Consider the following 25,015-nt stretch of genomic DNA (forward strand, 5'->3'; position numbering starts at 1 on the left):
AGGGGAAGAAATATTAGAAGCCGTACTTTGCGGAGGAGGAAAAGAGGCACAGAGCAGAAAGGCTCCGAGGTCTAGTCGCCAAGTACTTGAGCCCAGGGGCCTGCTGCAGCGCCCCCTCTTGTCCTCTGCGTCACATTGCACCCCTACCCCAGGGCAGGTGGGCTAGCGCGTAGTCTAGCCACCTGGAAGGACTTAGGGGAGAAACTGAGGCTGGAGACAGATTTTGAGAAGAGAGAAGGAGAAAAGAATAAACGGCAGAGAGAGACAGGGAGGGAAGAAGAGGGGAGCAGACCAGAAAGAGGCGTATCAGACCGGTGAGGCTGGAGGCGGTGTGGACAGAGGGAAAGGGCGTCAACCCTCTTTGGCCCAGGAATGAGCTCCAGGCCAACCCTCCGCCCCGGACCAGTCCAAGAAAGAGGTGGCCGAGCTCCTTCCCTCACGTCCAGAATATAGACTGCACCCGAAACCACCACCCCAGCCGGCCCGCCAACCTCACCAGAACCTGGATCTAGCAAAACATTTTTATCCTAACACTTTAGCCTGCACAACTGCAATAAGACTGAATTTTACGCTTTGGGCTCAAATAGGAAGCAAATTAGATGTGTACCCTTTTATTCCTTTCGAAATTCAAGGTGCGCATGTACGTGTGGGGGGAGGTGCCTGCCTTCGGCGTGTCATTCTGGGAGGTGAAAGCAGGTTTTCCCTGGCTCTTTCCGCTTGCAGGTGCAATCTCCCATCTCTCTCCACATGCGGAAGCCGTTTTGGCCCCTTTTAGTTGTCCTATTCAGTATTCCAGCTCCAGCTTGCCTTTCCTCCCTTGCTCCTGGGGAGTGGTCCTAGGAAGGTGCTTCTGCCCCTCTGCTTTTAGGGTTCCTGAAGCACCTGGCTGTGTTCGAGCTCATTCTTTTTTATCAGCACAGGAGAACCTGCATGAAAACGGGCCCCCCACAGGGGTCAGGCCTCCTGAGGCTGGGAAATGGTGACTTGGGATGGGTCTGGAGGCACGAGTCCTTGCCAAAAGCTAAGTGAGCTCCTGCATTTTCTTTACGCCTTTATATGGTCTCATGAGTTTTGGAATCCACAGAAGGATGGATAGGCCGAGGATGTAGGAACATCACTTAATTCTCGGTCAAGACTCAAGATATTTCAAGACAGAAATTCAGGGCACCCTAAATGGAAAGGAGCACCCCCTCCCCTGTGGTAAGAGGTTCCTGGGGGCTGGTCTCTGGGTCCCTCTGCGCATTTTCTAGCACCAAACGTGAAAGCAAACAGGATTGCTTGAATGTGCTCAGAAGAGAGTACTTCAGTGAGAAAAACTGCCCCCTCCAAATGGAGTGCTGCTAGAAGAGTCTAAATGGGACCCCTGTAGCTTTTTGTCTGGGAGACCTGTGGGACACAAAAGCTTGCAGAGAGAGCACAGAGGTTTCTGTGGGCCGCTGGGGGGGTGGGGGTGGGGACTGAGTCTGTGTGTGGTTCTGAGCTCATGGGGGTCTACTCACCAGGAACTTAAGAGATGCCAACTCAAAGAAAGAAAGAGAGAGAGAGAGGGAGGGAGGGAGGAAGGAAGGATGGAAGAAAGGAAGAAAGGAGAAAGAAAGAAGGAAAGAAACTTTGACAGACTGATAAAGGATGCGATGAATGTGTGAGACATGGAATTTGTCAGCCTTCAATGTGTCCAAAGGTTCAATTTAGGACATTTGAAAAAAGCAAGCAAGCACTGTTTCCTGAATGGTCTTCAGCGTGGCTCTGTTTGTGGTTGGGTTTTCTTCTGCCTGCATCACACCAAACAGCTTTGGGAAGGGAATTCATCTGTGTCAAATGCCTCTTCCTGGGCCTGAGGCCCAAACTGGACAACAAATCCAACTGCACAGGGACCTTGGGGCCATGCGAGGTCCTGCCCTCGCTCCTGTCCCCTCCATCAGGAGCTCCTGGCCCTGCCCTGCAATAGTCCAGTCACCTGGCAGGATACACAATTCCAGACCGTATGAAACGCTTTCAGGAAGAGCTGTGTATTGGGAAGTTTTGGCATCTTTCCGTGACCAACTTTACTAATTTTGTGCTAGAAAAGAGGTTGTTTTGTTTTTTTCTTCCACCACCGCCCCCCCCCCCCCCCCCCCCCCCCCCGCCAAGGTGGGCTGACTGCAGGTTTGGGTTTTTTGTTTTGTTTTGTTTTTTGTATTACCTTTTCCCTTTTCCTATCCACTCCCACGTGGCTGGGTTTTCCTTTTTGACCAAAGGATTTGACCTGGATTTGCACAGCTGCCTCTCATACGAATGGGGGGACATGTGTGCTCTGCAGAGCGGCTCCCGCAGTGTGGTTCAGCCGATCCCAGGTCCTGGAGGCTGTGTGGTCCGCTGATTCAGGCACCGCAGGGCTGAGTCTGAACTTCCAAAATGGCAAATGTAAATGGTTTCACTGCAAATGGTTATCTGGTGCTCACAACACACACTGAGCGTTTGAATATTTATTGTGAGTGCGCGGCGTTTGTCAGAGAACATACAAAGATCTCTTACTGCAATTATCTTGTTCCAGCTTTAAAATATCAGCTGTCACTTCTTTCAAGGGTCTTGTGAGAAAGGAAAGTCTCTCTTTCTTTAACTCTCTTTTCCCTTGAACACAATTACCACCTCATTCACGGCTCTTTGTGGCCACCTAATCTTGCCGATTATGCCAGTGACACGACCACAAAGCATCATGACTGATGTACCTGACAGCTCTGGCTGGTGACAGAGCAGTCACAAAGAGGGACAGCCCTTTGTGGGATGAGTCCCACTGACGGCCAGGCTCTGAGGAATGCGAGGCGGGAAGGTACAAACAGGGAGGGAGGGCATTGAGCACCACAAGCCCTTCCTCACCCGCGGGGTCCCTTGCTTTTAACTTGATAGCCTGGTGGCACTGAAGAGTGAGGACTCCTGAGCACACCTACAGAATTCGCCCATTGTCTCACACAAGGCTCTCCACTGCCCTCGCACATAATGAGGAAGGCAGGCTCCCATGGGGATGGGGCCTAATCCGCCTTCCCGGGGCCTCCAGAGTCAAGAGTCGGGCCCTCGCCAGGCTGAGGGACAGCACACATCGCTGCAGCCAGGCACCTAGCTGCGCACCTTGCACGGGGACTCCATGTGCAGGGTCCCCAGTGCAGCCATCCTGTGTAGGAAGGAAGCAGACACACCAAAACTGAACTGGCGCAGAGCCCCCTCAAAGAAGCTGCAACGCTCTCAGTCTGACCCCCCAGCTCCACTCCTTAGTGCAGGAAGTGACCCTGGGATTCGTCCCTTAGATGGCTTAGCTAGTGTCGGGTGCATTGAGTTGGTAGTCTCTGAATTTGGGTCTTTTTTCCTCACTTCCCTTTTTGGACTACAGAACTAATATATATATTTATTATTAAAACATTATCCACCTTCCCATGAGTGCAGAGCATGCTCTCCAAAATGTTCTCTTTACATTTATTAAAATATTTTTTAATGTTTATTTTTGAGAGAGAGAGAGAGAGAGAGAGAGAGAGAGAGACAGCGCAAGTAGGGGAGGGACAGAGAGAATCCCAAGCAGGCTCTGCACTGCCAGCACAGAGCCTGATGAGGGGCTCAAACTCACAAACCATGAGATCATGACCTGAGCTGAGATCAAGAGTTGGAAGCTTATCCGACTGAGCCACCCAGGTGCCCCTGCTCTCTGTACATTTATTAACGTCCACACTATCAGTAGTAATTTGTCTTAGAAAAGGATTGCACTATGCACACTGTCTTACAGCTTTATTCTATCTTGGCCATCTTTGCATGACTGACATTCTTAGTAACTGATCTTTGATCAGTTTTGGGGGTAGCTCAGCTTGGGAAGGAGTCAGCAACCCTAAAAATCAAGGCTCACCTCGCTGGCCAGAGACCACCCTGGCCAGAGCCATTCCTCTGGGGGAGCTGCCCGTCACTCTTGCCCTCAGCACTGTGAAAATAGAGGTGTGCCTCATGTCCAAAGATTTAAACAGCCAGAAACACGTAAAACCTGCTGGATATTAAATCTAGGATGAACATTAAAATAACAGAAAACCTTATCAACTGTACTTAAATAAAAAACAAACAAACAAACAGAGGCACCTGGGTGGCACAGTCAGTTAAGTGTCCAACTCTTATCTTGGCTCAGGTTATGCTCTCACAGTTTGAGCCCCACATCGGGCTGCTGTGCTAATGGTGCAGAACCTGCTTGGGATTCTGTCTCTCCTTCTCTCTGCCCTTCCCTCGCTTGTGTGCATGTTCATTCTCTCTCTCTCTCTCTCTCTCTCTCTCTCTCTCTCTCTCTCTCTCTCTCTCTCTCTCTCTCTCTCTCTCTCTCAAATAAGTAAAACTTATGAACAGAAAAACACCAGGCAGCCAAACTTGGAATGCAACACAGAATCACTGTCAACAAAGGTATCAGGCATGGTTAAAATTTCACTTCCCACAGACAGGCCAGGTGTCAGGGAACAGCCCTGCAGTTGAGAATGACTGAGAAAACTTTTCCAGATCTCTCAGACCTGGAGTCTAGGTCACCAAAGGCTCTCCAGGGTGACCACTAGAGGAAACCAAGACACCCAGCTCTGCAAGCCTCAGTGTCTTGCCGTAAACACCAAACTGAAGCATTTCGTAAGCAGAGGCGATGTGGAGCATCTGGCTCCCTGGCTCCTCCTGTGGGCGAGAGAGGGACTCCAGCCTCCGCAGGAGAATAGTGGGGATCTGGAGTGCAGGTTCTTCAGAGGGAAAGAATCCATCTGGAATTTTACTGGGAGGTGTCACTTCAAAAGCCTTCTGAAAAGGGCTACTATAGATAGTTAACATTTGGCTGCCCAATTCATTGGGCATTAATCACCTTAACTAATAAGTGATACCTTCCGTCAAGTTTCCTGAATGTTGGTGGGAAAAAAAAATCTCTTACTAAAACAATTCATTTGTTACGTTTACCTTAAAAAAATCATTACAAAAATTGCTAATACTTGAACATGGTAGAAAATTTAGAATAGTCCGGTTAAAGGCAAGCCCTCCCCCTATCTATCCAAAGGTTCTGTGGTTCTGCCTGGAGGCAACTGCTGTTACAGGGTGCTGCCATTGGAGGGTTCCCGGCACACCAGCAGGGTAATCCATGCAGGATCCTAGCTCAGTGTTGGCTGTTACTGTTGTAAGACAATGGGATGTCTGGGCTGGCAGCTCCATAGCGGCCTAGGTGGCCCAGGGCATCATCCTCTGCCCCGCCCATTCCCAGAAGTGTCTTCTTATCCATATATTTGTCAATATTCGGTCACATATGGCTGCCATTGCTCCAGGTCACATGTGACAGCATCTAGAGCCCAAAAGGAAGGACAGGGGTCCTGTCCCCAGGGTTCTCGCTTTTGAGCTCAGCTGCAGGGCGTGCAGAGCAAGCCAATCTGGCATATTTGGCCTTCTTTGCTGGAGTCAGCCCTGGTGGGAAGTGGGTGAGGGATAGCTACTGGCGGGGCAGCCACAGTACCTGCCATGGTGGGCTCTGCTCCCAGTGTTCAAAGCCATTGTGCTCATTAAACCAGACACCATTTTTCACCTATTAGAGTGGGAAAGCTAAAAGTTGGCCAACACACTGTCTTGGCAAGGATGTAGAGAAACAGGCGCTCTTCATACATTTCTGGCAGGAGTAAAAGCTTGTACAACCACCATGGAGAGCAATTTGGCACTATCTATCCAAATTAAAACTGCTCATACCCTTTGACCCAGCAATTCCCCACTCCTAGTATTTTATCCTACAGATATCCTTGAACATATGGGAAATGACATCTGTATGTAGACAGTCTTAGTAGCACTGTTCATGATAGAAAAATATTAGAATAGCCAAAACGTCTATCAAATAAAGATTGTCAAATAAATAATGGCACAGCCATACAAAGATGCCAGGCAGCCATTAATGAGAATGAGGCAGTTTTATATGTGCTGATACAGAATGATTTCCAAGGTATACTTTTAAGTAAAACGGGGGAAAAAAGAGCAAATATAGAATATTCACTGGTGTTTCAAAAATTATATATATAGGGGTGCCTGGGTGGCTCAATTGGTTAAGCATCCGACTTCGGCTCAGGTCATGATCTCACAGTTCATGGGTTCAAGCCCCGCGTCGGGCTCTGTGCTGACAGCTCAGAGTCTGGAGGCTGCTTCAGATTCTGTGTCTTCCTCTCTCTCTGCCCCTCCCCCACTCATACTTTGTCTCTCTCCCAAAAATAAATATTATACACACACACACACACACACACACACACACATATACATATATAATTAGGGGTGCTTGGGTGGCTAAGTTGGTTAAGCATCCAACTCTTGGTTTTGGCTCAGGTCATAATCTCACAGTTCATGGGTTCAAGCCCTGCATTAGGCTCCACACTGACAGTGCAGAGCCTGCTTGGGATTCTCTTTCTCTCCCTCTCTCTGCCTCTCTCCAATCCCCCTCTCATAATAAATAAGTAAACTTAAATTTTTTTAATAAAAATTATATATATAATTATATAATACTACAATTAAATAAACAACTTTATATCATTTATGTGTCAGACACCATTCTAAGCACTTTACAAATACTCATTTTCACAAAAAATCTAGGAAATAGATACTAGTATGGTAATTGAACTAGTGAGGAAAATGAAGCACAGGTCATATTTGCCCAAGGTCACACAACTAGTTAAATAAGAAGGTGGAATTTGAACAGGTCTCCCTGCCCCATGAGTGAGAAAGACAAATGCGTCAGTTTAGACCACTGAGACCGAGGTCATTTAAAAGCACTTATTTAAAAAAGTTTTAGTTATTTGTTTTCCCATTCTATTAACTGCCCATGTCTTTTGCCTATTTTCTTATGGATTGTTGCTTTTTTTTATTAACATCTAAAGCCCCTTTACAGTGTTGTAAATTTCTCCCCAGCTTGTCATTTGTCTTTTGACTGTGGTTATGCTTTTTCTACCCAGAAAATTTTAATTTGTGTGTATTTGTACGTGGTTGAATTTCTCAGTCTTCCTTACAGGACTTCCTATAGGAGTTTTTGTTTTGTAATTTGAAATTAACTGAGGGGTGCTTGGGTGGCTCAGTTGGTTGACCATCTGACTCTTGGTTTTGGATCAGGTCATGATCTCACAGTTCATGAGATCCAGCCCCCCATCGGGCTTTGCGATGACAGCGAGGGCCTGCTTGGGATTTGCTCTCTCTGCCCCTCCCTTGCTCGCTTGCTGTCTCTAAATAAATAAGTAAATAAATAAATAAATAAATAAAGAGATGAACTGAAATTGTCCTATATTTTCTTCTGGGACTTTTATAATTTCATTTTTAACATACAACTCATCTGGAAAATATCTTGGGATAACCCATGTTTTCTCCACTAAAATGCCACATTTGCCATATACTAAATATGTATTTGGGTCTTTCCAGAATCCATTTTGTTTCATTACTTTTTCATAAACCAGTCTCATCCAGGCTATCTTCATTGAGGTTGTTATAGTTTGAAGTGGCCAATGAATCACACCACCAATTTCTTTCCACAGGTTTCCACTGACAGATGGGAGATCAAATATGAGCTTCATATGTTGCTATGTTGCTTCCTAGTACTTCCTGTCCTGAATTAAGACTGTAGCCAGACCACAAGTAGCCCATGGCCCTGGTACGGAGGGGAGAAGGCCCAGAGTTGACTTCCCTGCCCAGGGGTTGGGGGTGAGGCTGAAGGTGAGGTTGCTCTGCTGTCTCTGAGGGCTGGGGTGTCCTCACCTCTCTACGGTGCCAGGAGGCCAACAGTTGGAGCCTTGTTTTTGACACCTGGCAGGACCAGCCTCCCTCATTACCTTTTCTCAGCACTGTCCTGGTGACTTATGCATGACATTGTTCCATATCAACATTAGAGTCAATTTTCCACCTAAAAAATACTTTGTAGGTATTGTTACTGAAAGCCATTAAATAATGAGATCAGTTTAGGGAGAATTGACAGATTTAACTACTGGAACTTTTTCTTCAAAACGTCTTTCCGCTGTAATGCAAAATACGTATTCCTAACCTGCCTCCATTCACACGCTAAAATTGGGGGTGACTACTTAAAATCAACTTTGTAACAAAAGCGGCAATAATTGTGCAACATTCACAAAACTCTAGCGCAATTAAAAGGACATGTAAAATTCTAATAAAGATATATGTTAAGTGTAGGATTTTACCCTTTAAATAAAGGAGGTGCTAGGTTGATGGAGGTGTGCTAAGGAGGGGGTGGGGCAAAAGCAAAGACGTGGCAGCTGGACAGTTAGCTGCAGGCCCAGCTCCAAGCGCAGCTGGAGGGTTGAGACCCTTCACTGTCTCTGTGGAAAACCCCCAACCAACAGCGGTTGCAAAGCATTAGTCTTGGGGGGTCACCACCAGGCCCGCCTGTGTGATTCATGGTACAGCTTCCTGTTCAGTGGCGTGGTGAGCACATGTCCTCCTCCTATTCAAGCTTCCTTCTGTGTCCTCCAGGGAGACTTTAAAGTCTCCTTCCTGTACATTTTACACATTTCTTTATACTTTTATTCCTAGGTATTTCATCTTGCCTTCCATTATATTCTGACTGTCCGTTATTATTTTCTTATATACAGAAAGGCTATGGATTTTTGTATATCAATTTTGTACCAGTCACATGACTGAATGCTTATTGTTCATAATTTTTATTTTATTTATTTTAATTTTTTTAATGTTTATTTATTTTTGAGAGAGAGAGAGAGAGAGAGAGAGAGACAGAGACAGAGACAGAGTGTGAACAGGGGAGGGGCAGAGAGAGAGGGAGACACAGAATCCCAAGCAGGCTCCAGGCTCTGAGCTGTCAACACAGAGCCTGACGCAGGGCTTGAACCTACAAACTGTGAGATCATGACCTGAGCCGAAGTCAGACGCTTAACCAACTGAGCCACTCATGCGCCCCTATTGTTCATAATTTTTAAAGGAATCTCTTGGAAACACACATCAACAATTTAATCACCTGTCTGATCCATCTCATCTCTTCCCCTTGTTCACCTGCACAGGTGCCAGCAGGTAGGCCATCAGGACCACACCATGAGACAGCTATGGTGTAAACAGGGTAGCCTGCTCCTGATTCTAGTGCTTTTACATTAGCAACATTTGCTTGTGGCTTGAGATAGGAATACATCATTCTATTAGGGGCGCCTCGCTGGCTCAGTTGGTAAGCATGCAACTCCTGATCTCAGGCTTGTGAGTTCAAGCCCCACGTTGGGTGTGGAGCCCACTTTAAAAAAAAAAAATCATTGTATTAAACAGGGGTCCATCCATTCCTATGTTATTATTTATATACTCTTGGTATTTCCTTTGAAATATTAAGACATGGAAACTTCAGTGATGATGCATTCATTCATTCAAAACATACAAAAACCTATCATAAGCCAGCACTACTTTAGGCAGAGACTTCAGAGGTAAACCAACCAGCCCTGGTCCCTGCCCTCATAGCACTTCCAATTGAATGTATGGAACAGACACTCAACAGAGCATCATTCAACACAGTTACCCATTAGTCAATGGGCCATCTTCCCTGAGGACCTGAAAGGCAGGTAAGAAAGGTCCCCCTGTGGAGAAAGTGTCCCTGTGAAAGAGAAGGTGTTGGGAGGCCCACCCCCCGGTGGCCTTGCCTGTGGAAAGCAAGTGAGGGGGAAGCAGGCTGGACCAGAGGGATTAGGTACACCTGGCCCCAGCAGCAGAACAAACTGGCCTCTGGATGTTTTAATAAAGACAGTTGCCAAAGAAGCTGCTGGAGCATCACCTTCCAAGACTGAGGACATAGTGCTCCGTCCACAGAAGTGCCCTCTGCAAAACTATACCACAGTCAAGTGGCGCTGGTGCCTGCCCCCTCTCCCCAGCAGTCCTGCCCCCTCACAGCACGGATGTGGAGGATGCCTGCTGAGTCCATTCAGATGACGAGGGTGTTTCTGGCCCTGCCTCAAAGCTTCTCAGGGCCCAAGCCTTACATGTGGCAAAGCATAAAATACTGCATTTCCTCACACTGATTCCTACACAAGGGCAGTTTTATGGATCAGCCACAACATAAGGAGAATCTGCTTGAACCAAGCAGTGTCCTGTCCCACCTGAAGTCATAGTAAGAAAGTTGCCATAGGCTGTGTATGCTAACCCTGTTTGTAGAATTAAATACAATCGCTTCCATGTGCTTATACGTATTTTTCAGGTTAGGCACTGGCTGTAAGAATAAAATTTATAACAATGCCAAGGAGGACCAAACGTCCAATTGTGCTTTCATCCGCCTAGCTCCTCCTATACCTCAATGCCACGCTCTCAAAGCCAGTGCTGCTCAGGTCCATTAGGCATAGGGCCACCCACCCCACATGCCTTCCTGTCCAAACAAGTCCAGCGCTCTGGCAACTGGAGGTAAGTTAACATAGGCTCTCATTCTGTTTCCCTAAATGCTCAATAAGCTCTAACTGCTTATAATCATTTAGTGTGCATTTGAAAACTTATAGGATTCTTGGTTCCAGTATGCCAAGATCTTTGCTTGGGCATAAAGGGGAGTGTCCATTTGAAACTAAAAGAGAGTTTTCTAGGGCGCCTGGGTGGTTCAGTCAGTTAAGCATCCCAACTCTTAATTTTGGCTCAGGTCATGATCTCACAGTTTGTCAGACTGAGCCCCGCATCGGGCTCTGCACTGACAGCACAGAGCTTGCTTGGGTTTCTCCCTCTCCCTCTCCTCTCTCTGCCTCTCCCCCCTGCTCTCTCTGCCTCTCCCCCGCTCACAAACACACACTCTCAAAATAAATAAACTCAAAAAAAAAAAAAAAAAAAAGAGCTTTCTAATCACAGAAAGATCAATAGTTGTTGGACTGTTTCCATTCATTACATGTAATTATTTACCAATGTGGATGATTATATGAGCTTGTTACACTGGCAGCAGTTTTTCATTAAGCATCACTTTGTTATCTACTGCTGCGTAACAAATTACCAGGAACTTAGTGACTTAAACAATAAGCATGTATGATATCAGTTTCTATGGGTTGGGAGTGGGGGGCCTGGCTTGGCAACCCAGGGTTGGACGAGACTAGGGTTTTGTCTGAAGGCTCAACTGGGGAAGGACCCACTTTCAAGCTCAATTACATGGTGGTCCACAGTATTCACTGCCTTTTGACCTGCTAGACTGAGCCCCTCAGTTCCTAGCCAGTTGTTGGTTGGGAGCTGTCCTCAGTGCTTTGCCACAAAGACCTCCCCAGATGGCATCTCGTTCCATTAAAGCCAGCGGGAGTCTATCGGCAAGACGGACATCTCTTTGTAATCTAATCATAGAAATGACACGTCCACCAATGTTGAGGTTAGAAGCACATTGCTCAGGTGGAACGATTACACAGGCCGTGAACACAAGGAGACAGGAATCATTTTGGGCCATCTCAGAAACTGCCCATAATGCCCACCACACCCATCACTCAAGTAATCCTTATTTACAAAGCAACTGTTTTTAGAATATTACAGCTCTGAACATTTTTATCTGCTCATTCTCTTATCCAAGCTATAGGAAATGGTATAAAAACACAAAAACAAGTGAGCTATTTCTTTAAAATAAGTATTTGAATGGTTTAGTTTCACTGCTTTAATATGTCATTGGCCTGTTTAAAATGACAGAGTAAGTAGCAATATCAAATAATTTCCATAACCAAGGTCCTGTAGGGTTCAAGGATTTAGGAAGGTCTGGGACAAGGAGCACTGTTTGTAAAGCAGCATGACAGCACACAGGGGAGCTGGCAGGATGCTGGACATGTGTGGTTATGGGAATCACAATGGCATTTTGAAATTTAATAAGAGCTGGTTAGCCACCTAAAAAGATACAACTCGCACACAATTTGAAAAGTAAACTTTGTCAAACTCGCTGGCCAATGAGCCGGCGGCTGGAATCCGAGGGCCAGCAACATGACACCCGTAGATCTGAGCCAGGCTGGGCATCCAGCATGAGCAGCAGCCAGGGGATGTGTCTTTGAGAGGAATGATGCATTAATTCTCACTAAGTGGAAGATGTTGGGAAATAGACTTTTCACTTCAGAACAAGGTTTTCATCAAACCTCTATAGAATAACAAGAATCCCCGTGTTAAATATAAAATTTTAGAAAATGAATACTGAATCGAAAAGGGAGGAAAGCCACTCAATAAACAAAGAGAACAAGTTCATATTTGTGAGACATAGCCCAATTTAATTCTACCCAGAGATCCATGTCCCATAAAATATATGTATCCTATGTATAAAATCATCCCTGAGTTTAATTGGAGACTAAAAACAAATGCCCTCTTACCCGGTCTCATTTCTGGACTAATTAAATCAGTAATGATGCACATTAATCATCCCTGAATTCTACGGAACTTTGGGTCTTGCCTGCTAAATATCTTGGCTGGCTGAGAAGCAGGATCATGTGTCAGATGTGTGACCCAGGTGGGACACACTCATCTGTGATCTCAGGGTCACTTTACAAAGGGAATCAAATTTTTAAAAGAAGACATATACCAATGTTACATTTTCTCTATTTCCAGAACAGTTCCTATTATCTGCAACTGGGTACCCAAGTCAGAAACACCAAGGTTCGGATCCCAGCCCTGGCCTGCTCATCCACACCAGGCCATCCTGCCCTCCTGAGCCCAGAGCCTGCTGCTGATCTGCTGGTCTGTCCCCAGACATGGTCACAGGTACCTGGAGGTTGCAGCAGGAGGGAGGCCTCTGATCCTCTCTCCCCCAGGCCTCCCTGCCAAGAAAGGGTCCATCGCTATGAAGTTGATATGAATTTAGGGTGACAGTCATGTAAGGCACTGAGACACTACCTGCCACATAGGAAGCACTCAATAAACATTTACCTATTATGGTGAGGAACAGTCCACAGGAGACTGGTGAGAAACTAGGTAAGAAATCTTGGGGAAACCTGGGATGCTGTGTACTGGGGTTGGTGAGAAGCATGGCTGGGCCTTTGGATCAGGACGATGTGCAGAGAAACTTCCAGAACAATGAATGTGATCATCATACATACATGGGCTGACCAGGTCTGGGGATGCAGTGGTCAGAAGGGCAGCTAGGTGTGTGGTCACACACAGCTTACATTTTAGAGGGAGATAATTAGTCAATAAGTATGAAAGAAAGGGTCAGGTAGAGAGAGGGTTGTAATGGGAAGTAAGCAGTGTGATGTGAGATAGTCAGGGTTCCTTTGGACACAGTGGTCAGGAAAGGCTCCCCAAGGGAGGGGAGGAAACAGCCATACCAAGATCTGGGGGAGAGCTTGACACGGCAAGGGCCCAGCAACTGAGAAGGCCCTAGTGATTGAGCCAGAAAACAACAGCCACAGAGCTGGTGCAAGTGGTTGGAGGAGCAGCAGTTGAGGCCACAGAAGAAGGCAGAAGCCAAATGACCAACAGCCGCCCAGGCCAACAGGAGAGTGAGTGTGGGCTCAGACTGCGCGTAATGTAATTATACATACAGTGAAACCTTGGATTGCGAGTAACTTGTTCTGCAAGTGTTCCGCAAAAATAGCAATCCTTTCTAATAAGTCTTAACTTGATAAAACAAGCGAGGTTTTGCAGTACGAGTAGTACGTGATGCCAAATGTCACATGATCACAACTGAGCCAATGGTCCTTCTCTCTCTCTCTTGCTGTGGGATTGTGGGTGATGATCTTTCATGCTCAGATGCTCGGTCTCAACCTACAGCAGTTGGCAGAAATCAGTGATTTTTCAGAACGTTGGAAGGTGCCCATAACTGGCACTAGTGTATTTTTTGTCACTTCAAAGCACCTATGGACAGTCCTTTGCTTTTCCATACAAGAGTACGCCTAGGAATGCTTTGCTTCATTCTAAGTCAGGCTGCCTGCAGATATAGACCCTTTCCTCAGCTGCCTTATTGCCACTTACATTAAATACAGTGTATGATGAGTTTATTAATACTGTACTGTAGTCAACATCCATGCAAGTGTATACAATGGCCTCATTCAGAAAAATATTGAAAAGGGTGATAAGAAGAAGATGATTATGGTGAAAGAAGGAAATCATTGAGAAGTACAAAGTGGCCAAAATTGCAAGATCTTATAAGAAGTCTACATCTGTATCTCATCTGCAGAGAAGGAGGAGAAAAGTGTGGAGGAATCCCTCACTGCAAATGAGATCAGGAGATGTGTAAAATGTGGGAAATGGAGCAAAATTTTGTACAAAAGCACCACCCAAATAAGGCTGTAGCAGTGCGAGCAATGAATCTGCTTAATGACAATGCAATGTCACATTTCTGTGAAATCCTCAAAAGGAGACAAAAGCAAGTGTCATTGGATAGGTTATTAAAGTTGCACGAAAAGAAAAAGATTCCAATGAGCCAATAGATAGCAGTGATTCCATTAGTGATAGTGAAAGTCACCCCACACAATAACCCTCCTCTCTTGTCTCCCTCACACCAGCCACAAAGGTTTTCAAAAAGGTAAATGCAGGTTAATTTATTTTTCTTTACATTTTGTATTTTCTTATTTTGTATCATATTACAGTATTGTAATCACTTTTATATGAATATTTTTGGGTTGTGGAATGAATCATCTGAGTTTCCATTCTTTCTTATGGGGAAATTCTCTTTGATATACAAGTACTTTGGAATACAAGCATGTTTCTGAAACACATTTTGCTCACAAACCAAGGTTTTATGGTATAAGCAGAGGAGCCTTGGCTCTGGTCTACCTTTTTACAAACTGTAACTCTGCCTGCTGGTGTAGAAGGGCTTCCTGAGGCAGGAGCACCAGCAGCAGTGTGGGGAGGGGGCAAGGACAGCGGTTTGAAAGGATGGTGGCCCGGGCCACAGTGGCCACCTCTGGACACAGACTGAAGGACTTCTGTGAGACAGGTTCGGTAGAGTCAATGGGGATGAGGGTAGAACACCCAAACCTAGGGTTTTAGCTAAATAACTGGATGAAAAGTGGGGAAATTTATGGAGATGAGGAAAGCTAGAGAGAAACATATGTAAGGCAGGGAGTGGATCCAAGTTTGAGATGCCTATTTGATAACCAGGTGGACATGTCCAGCTGAGCCTGAAGCTTACTGAAGAGTTTAAGACTCAAGATATCAATCTGGGAAGGGATGGGAAAGAAGGGGAACCAGCTTCTAGATGGAAACCTAATCAGGGGTTGGTAACTTTGCCCATTAGATGTTCTTCCACACTGCAGATCACAGTGAAGGGAGCCAGTGACTGGAGTTGCTTTACAGTGATGACTGGCTGCAGTCAACCACTGGTTCACATCCAACTGTTCCCCAAATTCCAAGCATCAGGTTTCCAACACACGGAAGGAACAGGAAGAAATGCATACCCATAAAAGCATATGGTCTGTGGAAGGAGAGTCACTTTTAAAGTTTTTGTTTGCCTAAACCTTTTTTTTTTTTTTTTTTTAACCTCCTGAGTAGAATGTAAAAGCCAAAGTGATGGTTACACAGAAATGTAACAATTCTTAGGAACTGAAAGACCAGGGCAAATATTTTTAAAAAGCAGCACCACCATTTCAAAATTTTTGAGGCTGAATGTTGTCAAATAAATACATGCTCAATCACGAAGTCACCGACATTTGATGTATGAATTCTAAAACTGGAGTAGGACAGTATCAGTAACAGCAACAACTGTTTAACTTGTGAAAAATGTTTTTATAAATGTCTAAGCCAGAGAAATAAGGTAGAAGAGAAAAGAAGAAATGTTTTCCTGTCTCCAGCTCACCATCGCTGCTTCCAAACTGCTGTAGATTTAAGCCATCCAGGCAGCTTCTTGCACATTCCACGGTCTTTCTACTCCATCAGTAATATCCAACTGTGATCACCCTTACCCATTACACAATTGCTCACAATCTGGAATTTTGTTGCTCTAAAGATCAAGGCTATTAGCTGGGGCTCAGGGACTTAACAGTAATGGTTGAGAGGCAATTAATAATCATGTTCCTCCTGGGTAAAACCAGGTATCTGTGTCACCTTTTCTACCTCACAGCTCAAGATGACATAAGGGAGGACTCTTCTGCCCCCTCAGCGACTCACTGCCTTCCCACAGGCACCTGCTTGTGGAGCATACCTTCTATGCGGTGTTCTGGAGCAGCTGTCCCATCTGGCTTTAATTACAATAAATGCTATCTTAAAATACATCAACCTCTCCAATGTATTTGCACAGAATATGAATTCTGCTACTCTGGAGAAAAATAATTTCTTTAAAAGTACACTTCTGTTCTAATCTGGGCAGTTAGCTAAAAGAAAGAAGGACCAAAGAAGGGATTTCTTAGAGGAAAGGAAACTGTGTAAGGGGGGGGGGGGGGGGGGGGGGGGGGGGAATCACAAAACCACAAAACAGACCCAGTAGCTTGAAAATAATTAGAATAAAGCAATATTCTGATTTCTGTATTACATGATATAAAAAAGACAGGTTCAATGGAAATGGAAGTTTATTTCTGGTTATACCACATTAAAATATACACCATATTTATTCAGAGTATCATAATCAATGCAAAAATAGAACTCTCTTGTCCCCTATAAAAAAGTTAAGTACAATGCTGTGGGCTATATACATGATATTTTAGTCAGGTCTTCATTCAGTATTAGCTTCTCAAAACAAACAAAAATCTAGTTATCAAAACAATCTTACAAAATATATACAAAAGAATATTGCAGTGTAAAAACAAAATGAAGTTACCAAAATATAACTTATGTAGTTTACTTTGCATCAAATGTATCTAGTTAATTTTTTCAAGAGCTTCACCCATGAGTCGAATAGCAACACTCTTGCCTTCATCTGTTTGAATAACCAGCAAAGCTTCAAATCTGCCTGCCGACTTTGGTCTGAACTGCACAGGCATGTTGATATAATGCTGGGCTCTGGAAAGAGAAAGGAAAGGTCGTCGGCCTGGTGCTACAGCAGCACGTGCATCACCCACCACTGTAACCAGCTCCGTGCATGGCAGGGTGCGGTCGGATTTTGATGGAAGAACTCAGCAGAGTTAGGTCTGGTTTAAATTTGGTTCTCATTTCTTTAATGCTATTATTTAACAAGAAACTGGCACAGAGAAGGGGAAAATCTAAAACCTGATTCAAATAGTATTGCATATATATTCCTGGCCATCCAAAAAAATAGGAAAAGGGAAACAAGAGGTCTGTTCTATTGCACGTGAAAGTGTTCTGTCCGCAGGCAGGTAGCCATCTGCTCAAGAAAGGGCAGAGGAACAGGGGACCCCCGACCCTCCTTCAGCAGCATGCTCAACTGGGGAGAGTATGAACCCATGCCACTCGTGCCGGTCATTAACAGGGCTGTGCAGGTTCTGCTCCACCAGCATTCGTGTGAACTTTTATTAAAAAACTGTCTTGAAAATTTATTTTTAGATTACGTTTGACCATTGAACAACACGGGTTTGAACTGATGTACACACGGGACAGCAGCATTGGCAGTGAGGCAGTGGGCATGAGCCTGCTCAGACTGAGTATGGCATCTAGGTCACTGCCATCAAATGCTGCCAAGAGGCCAGAGCTTGATGTACTATCATTTTCTTGATAACACTTTCTTTTCTCTAGCTTACTTTATTGTAAGAATATAGTACATAATACATTTAATATACAAAAGTTATGTTAATTGACTATGTTATTGGTAAGGCTTCTGGTCAACAGTGGGTTATTATAAATTTAGTTTTGGGGGGAGTCAAAAGTTATACACAGATTTTCTACCACATGGGGGTTGACACCCCTAATCCTTGCTCTGTTCAAGGGTCAGCTGTATAGAGGCAGGTAATGAGTACCCTGTGTTTAAAAGTATTATGTTGGGAGGTTTCTGTTCACAAAACCAGGTCCCAAGAGCTTAAAATACACCTTTATCCTCATGGTGAATGAAACTACATAAAGTTCATCAAAGCCTATGTGATGTCACTGACTTTTAGTCTTGTTTTGAGTGAAAATTAATAGCTTTCAGACTTCCCTCAGAGGGAAGGTAGTTCATCCCTGAGTCTCATTTCCAAACTACATGTCTTAAAGTTCAGCAATCGGAACTGATATATGCTTTTGTTTCCAACACATTTCCTGTGTACAGTGTTAGCTTTTGGGTATATAATTGCAGTGGGCTAAAAATTTAGAAAACAGTTTTAGTATTTCAAAGCCCTTTTCCTGGATATAACTGATAATGCAGAATTTTAAAAATACATGCATACGTACACACACACACACACACAAAATTTTTAAGTCTGGGTTATTTTCCCCTAATGCATTATACCCTAATTTCCCATGTCCAAATTTAAAAACACAGTACCTAGTGCCCGGCACTGACAAACTACCATTTTCTCTTTCATGTTAGCATTTCAGTACCCAGAATAATGTAGTACAATTTGCCAACTTAAGAGGCTTTATAACTTATGAATTGCTAAAAGTAATAAAATATCCTGAAATAAATCTGACAGATCCCATCATTAACAAATTTTAATATAGAACACAGAACTGTTCTATATTCAACTGAGAAAGTGTTTTAAAAATGTATTATGATAAACATATATCATCTGTTTTAGACTTACAGATACTCTGAATAAACTTGAATGCAATTTAGAAAGAACTATAAAATTTAACATAGTTCTAGAACACTTCAAGTAACATGGATATATTTACCATAGTACCTTGTACTATTATTAAAAACTGCTTTTAATCTCTGTCTACACACACACACACACACAACTTTAAACGTTAAAGGTAACAGTAAAGTATGCTGAACCCAGGGGACAGGTCTAGCTCAAAATCCCTTACCAGGTACCAGGCAAGGGCTACTGTTATGGCACAGGCACACAAAGAGTAAAGATGCTTTAAGAGAGGGACACAGTAGCTGTGAACATGCACTCAAACTGCCTCCTCCACTGCCTGCCCCCATCTACAGAACCTGAAAATTCTATAAACCATCATTTTTCTTTTCTTTCTTTTAATTTAAAAGGAATACTCTGTATAGGAAAAAGCAGCTCATTAGCACAGCCGAGGTACCATCACGAAGTAACAAACTGCTTGGTTCCTGTGTGTGCTGGTGAGAAGTAACAACAGCTCAGTGACAGCACTGTCCCTGGCTGTGACTTCTGTGAGAAAATCCTCGGGAATGAGACAGCAGGGTCTGGCAGGTCAGCAGCAGGAGCCTGCCAGGATGCTGGGTGCATGCAGACGTGGGCACAGGAGAGGGGAAACATGTCACTAAAATGCCACAGCAGAGATTAAACTAGAATAAAACAATAGGTTAACAGAAGAACGCTTTTCAGGGCTAAGTGGGAACATGAATGAATTCTTTTTATGGAGATATGATAGAGATGGTCACCTAGAGCCCCCAAAACGACCTTTACAAAAAAACTGATAATCAGGGTTTCCTTGTCCCTATTACCTTCCTTATAATCTATTGCTTTAAGGGGGTATATCCCTGGGGCGCCTGGGTGGCTCAGTCGGTTAAGCGTCTGACTTCAGCTCAGGTCATATCTCACGGTTCGTGGGTTCGAGCCCCGCATTGGGCTCTGTGCTGACAGCTCGGAGACTGGAGCCTGCTTTGGATTCTGTGTCTCCCTCTCTCTCTGCCCACCACCCCCACTCACGCTCTGTCTCCTCCCATCTCAAAAATAAACACAAAAAAAATTTTTTTTAAATAATAAAATAAAAAAAGGGGGGGTATATCCCCAACACCCATCCATGTTCCCCGCCTCTGCATTAGACAAAACCCCCGGAACCTCTGGGTGAAGCTCTTCTGGCCTATTTATGTTGCAGTTCATATCCCAAAGGCCTCGGGGCACTTTCATGTGTAAAAGCAGCCCCATCATGCCTCACAACTGCCCCGGGGAGGTGCATACTTGTAGTAAGGCACTGATTACCTCATGTACCCTTGAGATGAGTAAAGTCACATTATTACTCTGGAAGGGTGGAGCTAATGGTATCATAGAACAAAGAACCATCTAATGAACAAAAACGCCACTAAAAGAAAGCTGGGAACTGCTTTTCAGATTCTCAGAAGAGATTCTGTTCCACCTGCCAAAGCAAGCTAATCACTGCTCTCCCCCAGCACTTGTATTTCATGAGCCCCTGTTCAAAGTCAAAGTGTCTAATATTTGGGATAAATACAAAAGCACTCAACACTTACAAGAAGAAGCACCATTATTTCAGTTTTGTGTAAAAATTTTCAAGTGAGCTACTGTAGCAAATTTTTGCTTCTGCAAAGTTGAAAGAAGTCATTCTTATGTATAAAGAAACCAGCTTTTCTGCTTTACTTTATGTAAAATTTTAGCCTGTGGAGGAGTCAGGAGAGAAGTTTTTCTGTGACCTGGGGTGTACTTCACTTGGTCTTCTCACTCATGTATTTAAGCAGCGTCCATCTACTGTTAACAGTCTAGCACCACCTGTCTTAAACCAGTAGGGCAAAGCCTCACTGACTGGAGGTCCACAGGCTGCTGGGAGTCAAGGACTCAAGAGTAGAGAAGCTGGAAAATGTTGTTAGTGTTTTTTGTTTTTTGTTTTTTAAAGTTAGGCCTTTCTGGGGCGCCTGGGTGGCTCAGTCGGTTAAGGGTCTGACTTCTGCTCAGGTCATGATCTCACAGTCTGTGGGCTTGAGCCCCGCATTGGGCTCTGTGCCGACAGCTCAGAGCCTGGAGCCTGCTTCGGATTCTGTGTCTCCCTCTCTGCCCCTCTCCTGCTTGTGTTCTGTCTGTCTGTCTCTCCCTCTCTCAAAAATAAATAAACATTAAAAAAAAACCCAAATAAATGAAGTTAGGTCTTTCTCCTCCATGTGGCTGTTGAAGGGATTAATGGAAAAGCATGGACATGCAGGCAACTGTGGTGTTCCATCAAAATATGTGGGGCTGGTCTTCACAGACCGCCCCCCCCCACCCCCAGTAGGCTGGCTGAAATTAGGGCATTGTCAGTACTGCTGAAGATGTCACCACCTGCTGAGCATCTCCCATAGGGCCAGGTGCTGACACCCACAGATGGCTTATGTCAGCCTCCTAAGGAGCCCAGGTTGCCAGGAGCACTGCATTTCACAAATCAGGAAACCTAGGCTTAGAGACGTGAAGCCTATGATAACTTTCTAGATACATTCATTGTTTAATTTGCAGTCTGTGTCCTTAAGTCAGTCCCCTGGGAGGCAAAGGGAGTGCCAGAACCTCAAGTACAGGAATAGCAGGTTTGGAGGGAAAAGAAAGAGAAGGAGACGAGAGAAGGGCCTCCCCCACACAGTGTCTTATCTTTTCAGGATCTAGAGATACGTGTAACTTTCCAGAGTATGGCACTGCTGGCCTTAGTACCTCAGGAAGAGGCAGTCCTAGACTAGTCCTAGGCACAGTGGTCCAAGTTTTCATGCAACGTGTTTTCGGAATCATCTAATGCTAAAATGAAATACCTACGATTAAGTAGCTTAAAGATTCAAAGATGAAAAGAAAATTATTCTTCAGTGTTAAGTCCAATAGAACCCTACTATTAAACCGGTTTGAGATATCAATCTAAATGTATATCATATGGAAAATGAAGAGTAGCAAGGATTACAAGAAAATGAGGCCCGGATTTAAGAACAATATAGGGTATTTGAAGAATGACAACTAGAAAATATCATAATAAAAGTTTCCCCAGTTAATCTGGGAAGGTTTTTGTCCCAATTATTGAGAATTTAACTCCTTGATTCTTAGCACAGTGAAAATAACATTTAAAGCAGGAATTATTCTAAAGTTAATCACAAGATGATTAAGCTTCTATGTATTTATGCGGCTGGCAAAATACCAGATAACAGGAATCATATGCTAAGTCCAAACCATTGCACAAAGTTTGGGTTGTTAGACAGTAGAGCACACTTATGGGCAGTCGTGAAATGATTTCCCTGCAGGCTCCTCAGCTCTTTTTAGTCCTGAAAACAAAGTCCTGCACTAGGATGAGAACATTTTGATTTATAATAAACTCACCTCAAAGAATATTTTGAATGTTTGACGTAGAAAGGCTCTCTGGGACTTAAAAACTTCAGCTGGAATTTAATATGAAACACTTTATGAAATTATGCAAGTTAGATATTTGAGCATACTTAAAACATTTCTTTAAAGGTATTTAGTAAATTTAAGTGTAGTCACAAAATTAGGTAATTGCACATGAAAACAAATTTAAAAGAATTTCAATATGAATTTATCCTAGTTCTGACTAGAGTAAATGCTATCCAGAAATATGTTGGTATAATGGTACAGAAGAAAGAGAAAATGAGAGAAAACTTTAAAAATGAAAATATGAAAACAAATGCTAAATATTTTCAATTCTTCCCATGAGTATCTTTCCAAATGCAGTATGAGTCATTTAAAAAATTAACTCATTATTATAACTTAAGTATAATCTATAAAACAAGCTTCTAAATTATTAGGAAAATATTTATAAAATAGTTGAATATATCCACTTTCCCAAAGCCCACAGTACTATTTCCAACTTACAGAGTGCGTAATGAAAGAATTATTTCGCAAGTTGACTTTCAGCGTCCTTGATTCCCCGACCCTAGTCGGCAGAAACTGATATACATCTTCTGGGGCATAAACCCCACGGTGAGTCAAGTCAAGCTGCCTGCTTTGGAAACATGTTGAAAAGTTAACCTATAAATTCCACAGTAAGTTAGGCTATATACATTAATCTTGAAAGTGTTGATTTGTGTTTTCTCTCACAACTCAGAAAATAGTTCTGTAACAGCAACTTCACTAGTCTGTGTGAAGAGAAAATGCCCACCAGAGCACTCAGATAAGGTGCGGGATCAGCCACTAAGTGGGACAGGACAGTACCCCTTTCTCCTCAGGGGGGGTGGGGCTCTAGCTCCCCGCTCAGCTCACACTCAATGCATCCACAGGTGTTCCCTTCACCTTAGTCCATTTCAGCTGGACCACTCCCAGTGCAGTCCATGGGATGATCCCCATTTTTCAGGACAGACTACCCTGAGAGTGGAACACAAGCTCTGGCCTCTTGGCAGCATTTGATGGCAGTGACCTAGATGCCATACTCAGTCTGAGCAGGCTAATGCCCACTCCCTCACTGCCAATGCTGCTGTCCCGTTGGCCTAGCCCTCAACATCCCTAACTGTTCTTCCTGCAGTCTCCGTAGGCAATCCCATCTCAGTGATCCATCGACCCGACCCCATTACTTCCAGATCTGAGCCTCTGGGCAACATGCCTATCACCACACAATGATATGTCACCATAAATACAGACTAAACCCGGGATCTTTCTCCTCAAACCTGACCCTCCACTTGTTTTTCTGAGAGCCAACCTTGACCCTCTTTCTCTCTCAAGCCCCCTTACTCAACCCATCCACTGAGTCCTTCAAATTTTCTTCCTATATACCTCTCAGATCTATCCATTTCTCATCATTTTCCTTGACACTACTTTAATCCTGGTCTGGTTAATAATAGCTTCTGACTTGTTTTACCATATCTACCCTGGCCTCCTCCTAATCAGCCTGTACCACAGACAGAGGATTTTTCTATAAATACTGAAATCTGATCATGTCACTCAGTGGTTTCCAACAGCTTCCCAAATAAACCCCCAAGTTAACATCTGACATGCAAGGCTCTGTGTGGTCTGCCTCTGCCCACCCACCCTCTGGCCTCCCCTCACATACTCTCCCTCCCTCTGGGCTCTAGGCCTATGTGCTGCCTTTGGTTCCTCGAGGGCCAACGATCCCCACAAGCCAGTCCTCACAATGCTGGGAACTTTTCCTATGCTCTTTACCTCCATCATTTCCATTCATCCTCCTCAACTTAAAGGTCCCATTTCAGGGAGGCTCTTCCCAGGTATCACACATCAAGCTCCCTGTGTCATGTTTCCCATGTTTCCCATTTATTTCCTTCCAGTCCTTTCCACGAGTTGTAATCAAGCCTGTTAGTGAGATAATTTGTTGATGTGCTGCCTCCTCCTCCAGGAAGTGAAGTCCATGGAGGCAAGGACAAGGGCAGTTTTGCTTCCACTACTTGGCACATGGTGTGTGCTCAGTAATTACGAGATGAGCAGATGAGTAAACAGCATCAAAAGAGTGTGGTAAGAACACATACTCTTCAAAGGAGCCTAATTTCTTACAAAATACATTATTTACTCCTATTAGAAAATAAATGACCACATTTATATTAAATTTAGTAGGTATTCAACATATATTTTTCTTATAAGCATCTTCCTCCAGAACAAAGTTAGATCTAAATATTAGTTACTTAAGGATTGTAAAAAACATGTGTATTAGGTAAAATAACTTAAATATTTTCATCACAACTGTGTAAGCTACTGGTATAAAATACACATTTTAAAAAGTTTTTAAGAATCGGCTTTTGTACAATGTTTTTGGGAACATAAAATGGTATGGCCACTTCAGGAAAACAATTTGGCAGTTTGTTTTAAAGTTAAACACATACTTTTAAACAGCGTGCCTGGGTGGCTCAGTCAGTTAAGTGGCCAGCTCCTGATTTCTGCTCAGACATGTTCGAGCCCCATGTCAGGCTCTGTGCTGTCAGCACAGAGCCTGCTTGGTATTCTCTCTCTCCCCCTGTCTCTCCCCTGCCCTGCTCACACTCTCTTTCTCTCTCTCAAAAATAAATAAATAAACATTTAAAAAATTAAAAAATATAAATAAAGTTAAACACATGCTTACCATGTGACTCAGCAATTCTACTTTTCAGGTATTTTTACCCAAAAGAAATTAAAAAAATATCTCCACAAAAATACACACAATAGTGTTCATAGCACCTTCCTTTATAATGGCTCCAAATGAGAAGCTACCCAAGTGTCATCATGAAAATGAATAAATTGTGATATGTTCACATAAAGCAATACTCAACAATGAAAAGGGACAAACCACAGACATACTCGACAACACAAATGAATCCCCAAAAATTATGTGTGGTGAAAGAAGCCAGACTCAAGGGGTGTGTATGTGTATGAAATTCAACAAAACCAACCTATGCCAAAAAATGAGAACAGAACAAATATTGGGGTGAGGGCAGGGCTGACTGCAAAGGGATGTGTAAGATCTTTCTGGGTGAGAGAAATGCTCTGTCTTGACTGGA

The 25,015-nt window shown here is 43.8% G+C and overlaps 1 protein-coding gene across 6 annotated transcripts in view; it reads right to left on the reverse strand.

Annotated features, from left to right (window-relative positions):
- Window positions 1–16,391: 16,391 nt before the first annotated feature.
- The window catches only part of CEP192 (centrosomal protein 192), a 130,495-nt gene continuing 121,871 nt past the window's right edge, over window positions 16,392–25,015 (reverse strand). For 4 of the 6 annotated variants that reach the window (XM_060613177.3, XM_060613173.3, XM_078435465.2 and 1 more), the window contains 3 exons: window positions 22,413–22,542; window positions 21,903–21,961; window positions 16,392–16,839 (listed from right to left, as the gene is read on the reverse strand). In XM_060613177.3, the coding sequence (XP_060469160.3) occupies window positions 16,698–16,839; window positions 21,903–21,961; window positions 22,413–22,542 (331 nt within the window). In that variant the 3' untranslated portion in view covers window positions 16,392–16,697. The other 2 variants (XM_060613175.3, XM_060613176.3) reach the window with 2 other exon arrangements.

Source organism: Panthera onca, chromosome D3, assembly GCF_046562875.1.
Source record: "Panthera onca isolate mPanOnc1 chromosome D3, mPanOnc1 haplotype 2, whole genome shotgun sequence".
Taxonomy (NCBI): domain Eukaryota; kingdom Metazoa; phylum Chordata; class Mammalia; order Carnivora; family Felidae; genus Panthera; species Panthera onca.